The sequence below is a fragment of the Sinocyclocheilus rhinocerous genome, unplaced genomic scaffold (genome assembly GCF_001515625.1).
Source record: "Sinocyclocheilus rhinocerous isolate Xijiao unplaced genomic scaffold, SAMN03320098_v1.1 scaffold3094, whole genome shotgun sequence".
NCBI classification, from domain to species: domain Eukaryota; kingdom Metazoa; phylum Chordata; class Actinopteri; order Cypriniformes; family Cyprinidae; genus Sinocyclocheilus; species Sinocyclocheilus rhinocerous.
The window spans coordinates 167,722-173,734 of record NW_015642077.1 but is presented as its reverse complement, the minus strand read 5'-3'; the positions used below and the strand labels follow the sequence as shown (position 1 = coordinate 173,734).

Genomic DNA, 6,013 nt, shown 5'->3' with positions numbered 1-6,013 from the left:
AAATAACATAACTTATGATTTTACTCATACATTATGCTTCAGTTAACACAGAGCTATATTTTAAGAAATCATTCTGGGTAATACTTTTTTTCTTCTTCTTTTTTTCTTTCTTTTTTTTATTTTTTTTATTTTTTTTTACAACCTTCTTGTCTTTCTCCAACACACACAGAGATGGATGAAGATGTTGAGTTGGAGAGTGCAATGCTGAGCATTACCCCCTCCAAGCTACAGGTGCAGTGTAAGTATGATTTCTTTCTGTGCTTTACTATATCAATTGTATTTTCCGATTTGTTTTCTCTCAAAAGTTTTACTGTTTTGTGTGTTACCACCAGCGCCACCATCATCATCCTCAGCAGCTGAACCGGGGTGGTCTATGGAAACGGAAAAAGGTTTTTACACATGAGGTTCAGCACTGGAGCACAGTTCTGTTGAATTGTGAGATGAAATGCTCTCCAGGACTGAACATAAATCCTTGTGTTCTCAGTGTTCTGGCCATGTTCCGGCCTTGTTCTGTTAACAATGCGTTTGCCGTTGGCAATAAACTAAATGTCCCAGGGGACTATGAATTGATTTCCCCTTCATGAATTGATACCAGCCACAATCAGGGTAAGTACTCGCTTTTGGCAACTCGTAAATGTTACTAACATATGATGAAATGCATGTTTTTGCATGTTTTGTTCACATCCCTCCTGGGCATATGTCATTTTATTTTGTACAAGACAATCATGTGAAGTAAGATTAAGGTGTTTTTGTCCTTAAACCTAATATGCCTAATTATTATTATTTTTAAATCCTGCAGTACCTTCTGCTTCCCTCTCCAAATCACCTGCTGAAAAGCAGCAACGAGTGACACCATTTCATGGTAAATGCATTGTAATTCTGTCCATCTATTCAAACATTTGTCTCATGTACTATGGTATTGATCTTTTTCTTCTTCTTTGTTTTTATCTTTTCTTTTATTTAGCACCACCCATGCTCCCCAAAATACCTGTGTCCATTCCTAAAGAGTTGATGTTCCTTGTAAAAGATATGACAAAAGTGGAGAGAACCGATTCAACTACAGGTGTGTTTTATGTGCTTTTTTATTCTAAAGTCACACACTTGTACATTGTAACTGTTTAGTATTTAAAATCCCATTTAATATTTATAATTCCTCACCTCTTGTATGAATAATTGTTAATAGATAAATGGTATTCTGTTACAGGAGACAGCAGCACTATAGACACCTCTCGATTGTGCAGGACACTTACTTTGAGGAATGTGGCAAAAGCAGTAAGGCTGTATTGCACTTGACATAATTAAATTATTAAAATGTTGTGTTAAAAAAATTCTAATTATACAATTGTATTTATCCATCTTTTTAGAAGATCTCTCTTCTTCAGCAACCACTACATATAGTCTCCAACAGACAGCTGAGGCATCACATGGTAAGATTGTATTTTCTCTGGTAGAAAATTAAGGCCTGACATAATGAAATTATTCAAATGTTGTGTTAAAAAAAATCTAATTATACAATTTTATTTATCCATCTTTTTAGAAGATCTCTCTTCTTCAGCAACCACTACATATAGTCTCCAACAGACAGCTGAGGCATCACATGGTAAGATTGTAATTCTACCAGAATTTTGCTCTGGTAGAAAATTAAGGCCTTAAAAAAGGTATTTTAATTAGAACAGAAAGTCTTAAAATTCATAAAGTCATCATGACATTACATTTTGCATGAAAAAAAAAAATGAATATGTTCCTCAGTATTTTTGTCTTGTTTTTCAGTACAAATACCCTTAAATCAAGATACACTTACTTGATATGCAAAATTAAAATATAAAGTTTTGCTTTGGGAATTTGAACTGAATTAAGTGTGTTTATGCTTAAAAATCAACTGTTTGTAAGTGGGATATGAAAACTTGTTTTCCCTTTGAGTTAAGTTTATTTTTTTGACCCCACTGGCAGACATTTGTTCTTGTTTTAATCATAAACTCACTTCATTTTGATCATTTTCATACACAAAAAATCAAGATGACTTCTGGCATTTTGCTTCTCGTGTTTTTTCAAGGCTGTACAGCCGTGGTAACAAATATGTTAACTAAGTTAATAAATAAATGATGCAATATAAAGTAAACACAGTTTATTGATTTTAACTGAACCATACATTGATCTTTTCAGGAACCCTCCCACCTTCTGAATCCTCCTCTTCCCCTCATACACCCGAGCCACCACACAGTAAGATGTTTTCATAACTCTTTTCTCAAGTGCTACTCTGCCCCAATCATTTTGATCATTTTCATAAAAAAAAAATCAATATGACTTCTGGCATTTTGCTTCTCGTGTTTTTTCAAGGCTGTACAGCCGTGGTAACAAATATGTTAACTAAGTTAATAAATAAATGATGCAATATAAAGTAAACACAGTTTATTGATTTTAACTGATCCATACATTGATCTTTTCAGGAACCCTCCCACCTTCTGAATCTTCCTCTTCCCCTCATACACCTGAGCCACCACACAGTAAGATGTTTTCATAACTATTTTCTCAAGTGCTACTCTGCCCCAAAAATGTCCTTTATTATATAGTCTATAATGAGAAGAATATAACAAAAGTGTAAATGTTATGACATTGCACTAATCTACTTTTTCTTTTTTCATCCCTGTTCTCTCAGGTGGTCCTTCTGTTGTTGTTCCCCCACTGACACTCAGATCATCCCCTCATACACCTGAGACACCACACAGTAAGATGTTTTTATAACTACTCTGAATGTTTTACTATGGCCAAAATATGTTTTAATTTATTATACAATCGGTGATGATAATACAATGTGTGAAAATGACTACATATCACCAATTATGTTTTTGTTTTTCATCCTTGTTCCCACAGCAGGTCCTTCAGTTTTTGTTGCCCCACCGGCACAGAGACCAGATCAGGATATAAGCACTTGGACCTGTTCTTATCATCAGAAAGTGTGGATGAAGACAGAGCTCCAATCTCTGGGACTGTGGCCTGGGTCCCACCATATGCTCAAGCCAGGAAATGCCCTTTCATTATGGCGTCTCCCTCCACAGCCAGAACTCATTGACACTGTGTTAGCACTCCCATCCCGCAATTTCTTTCAGCTCCATCCATTTTTTATTTGGAAACCAGAAAGTGACGTCATGGTGAGACTAAGAAATAATTATATACTCCCATGTCTTCATGGTTGTCCAAAGCCAGATATAGTCTCAGCTGGTGTGGGTAGGCCTCGAGTGATTGTTGGCACCAGTGGACAGTATTACATCTTTGCTTCACGCCTTCGCTGCAGGATGTGCAAGAGGATCTGGTTTGCTGACAGTCCTCAGTGGACGGGGAAACTGCCAAAGCGGTTCACAAGCATTCTGCCAGCATTCCTAACTTACAAGAAGGCCATTTGCAAGTCTGTGCTTCATGAGCTGAGGCGTACTGGCAAGTCACCTTCAGACATGGCAAACCAGGTGAATGAGCTGATGCACCTTAAATATGAACAAGCTCACCTGGCATACCTTCACAGCATACAGAACATCTGGGATGCTGAGGCTGGGGTTTATGGGCAGATGACTCTTGGTCACCTTGTGAGGAAGGATGACATGCCACAGTCTTTTGGAGCCTATGAGGATGCAGATGGGTGGTGTGGCGTCTCTGTCTCTGCTCACTACCTGACTGACTGCCTCATTGATGAGTACCGGCGCCAAGAGCCAGCTATCACTAAACTCCTGCAGGGCACTTTTGGACAGGTCTTGCGGTCTGACCACACCAGGAAGGTGGCACGAAAAGTGACCTTGTCATCTGGCACCATGTCAAGTTATGAAGTTATGAACGAAAATTGGATGATTGTTTCCTGGGTAATGGTGCAGTCTGAGAGAGAGAAGTCCCTTGAAACAACAGAGAGTAATAGAGATTTTACAGAAAAACAGAGCTACACGAAGCTACAATCACAAACCAGCAGCACTGCAAACAGGAAGCAGGAATAATACTGTCCAACAGCGACACCTTTATACAAAGACAGAGGCATGACAAAGGAAATGACATGGAAGGAATTTCAAGCCTCATCATTCTGTGGCATGGAAAAGGAGAGGTGGGCAGCAGAGAGAAAGAAATAGACATTCTGAACGTGTATACATACACCTGATACGTTTCATATTTTAATCATCCATTGTTTTCATGTTGCACCATTCCGTTGCTCCATTCCTTTCAATTACATACACATTTTAATTAATCATTGTTTATGTTCTTCACATCCTGTCCTTAACATAACATCCATCCTAGCACATACGATCTAAATGGAGCATATTCTGGTAGATTGCAACTGTTTGTAAATTGTGTACTGATTAATCTAATTGATTTTGTTGTTATTTCCTTGTGTACATATATCTAATTGATTTAGTTATTTTTTCTTGTGAAGGATCTGTATATCAGAACTGATAGTTATTACTTATATAAACTTGTTTTCACACTTGCTGGTTTTTAGTCCCTATTGTTCAACTTCTGTCCAGTCCCATCTGCTTTGCAGCAGCTATAATTTCTTTAGTTATACTTGGGTTGTTTTGTTTTACTTGTTTTAGCACTCTCTAAATTCCACTGAAGGCATATGTTTAAGTTGATTTAATAAAACATTGATTTTAAGTAAATAACTTGTTTCATTTGATTTCATCTTCAAACACTAGTCAGCTTATTTTCAATATGAATAAATTGTTAAATAGGTTATTTTATTCCTTTTTAATGCAACAGAGTATCAGTCTTGATTAATAAAATATTTGTTTGCAGTTTAACATATACTGATATTACATACTATAATTTGGGCCTTCCTCTATACAATTGTCTATACAAAAAATTATATACACATTTCAGACTGAACTGATGTAGATTTGAACCTGCCTCTCATGTGAAATTGTGAATAACTAGTGCAGCAGAAACTAGAAACACTTAATTGATCATTTATCTTAAGTGTGACAAATTATTCCTCTACTCAATCAATTTTCATTCAGTACTTGAATATTACTCATTTTGAGTTCAATTTAAATGATTCTTCATTACATTTCAAAAGCCATTTAATAGAAACCATTCATGTTTAATAATAATAACCATTATTATATAATCATGTTTTCATATAAACGTAATGTATACTACTATTATTTTACTGTATTTATTTTAATACTAATCATTTATTCATAATAATTTACTTTGTTTTTCAAAAAGGCAAGACAAAAATTACTTACTTTGCAGCTGTCATGTATTGTTTAATTTTAGAATTTTGTTTAATGAAAAGCAGAAAGCTGTGTAAAATAATGGTTTAGGCCTGTGTGAGTGGGATTCGAACCCCAGTCCAAACAAAAGCATGAAAAAATCTGATTGGCTGTGACATCATTTCCGCTCTTTGGCCAGCTGTTGAAATGCTTCAATTTCATTGGCTGTCAGTGAGTTACAACTATCAACAACTATCTCTGCTTTTATGCTGGCCCCCGCGTGGCAGGCGAGAATTCTACCACTGAACCACCAATGCTTGACTGGCTCGAGGAGATGCGCAAGTCTAGGAAGAGATAAACTGAACAAGTTCCATAGGCATTTGATGAAAAGAAATGGACTAATGAGTCTCTGAACAGAGGGGAGAAGGGGGAAGGTCAATGTCAAAAGTCAGAGTCGTTATCTTCTGTAGCCACCAGCTTCCTTAAGAACTACAGTGCATCTCATCCTCCTGGACTGCACCAGATTTGTCAGTTCTTGCTGGAAGATGTTACCCCGCTCTTCCACCAAGGCACTTGCATGTTCTCAAACACATCTGGGAGGGGGCGGGCACAGAGTTACATGCTGTTTGACACTGCCATGACGATCAGCGTCCATCTGTGCCCCTGTAGCGCTGTCTTAGGGATCTTACATTACTGACATTGCAGTTTATCCCACTTTCATGCAGGTCAGCCGTAACCCTGGACATATTTCATCTGGTGTTTTTCAGAGACAACAGACAGGTCAGTTTACTGTCATTAGTTGTTTTAACCCTGACCTTTCTTGC

The 6,013-nt window shown here is 37.1% G+C and overlaps 1 protein-coding gene across 1 annotated transcript in view; it reads left to right on the top strand.

Annotated features, from left to right (window-relative positions):
* Nucleotides 1–399: 399 nt before the first annotated feature.
* Nucleotides 400–6,013, top strand: part of LOC107755672 (uncharacterized) — a 13,893-nt gene continuing 8,279 nt past the window's right edge. The window contains exons 1-7 of the mRNA XM_016572562.1: nt 400–404; nt 1,028–1,063; nt 1,205–1,272; nt 1,365–1,427; nt 2,164–2,220; nt 2,657–2,725; nt 2,872–3,894. Coding sequence (XP_016428048.1) covers nt 400–404; nt 1,028–1,063; nt 1,205–1,272; nt 1,365–1,427; nt 2,164–2,220; nt 2,657–2,725; nt 2,872–3,894 — 1,321 coding nt within the window. The remainder of the gene's footprint in view (nt 405–1,027; nt 1,064–1,204; nt 1,273–1,364; nt 1,428–2,163; nt 2,221–2,656; nt 2,726–2,871; nt 3,895–6,013) is intronic.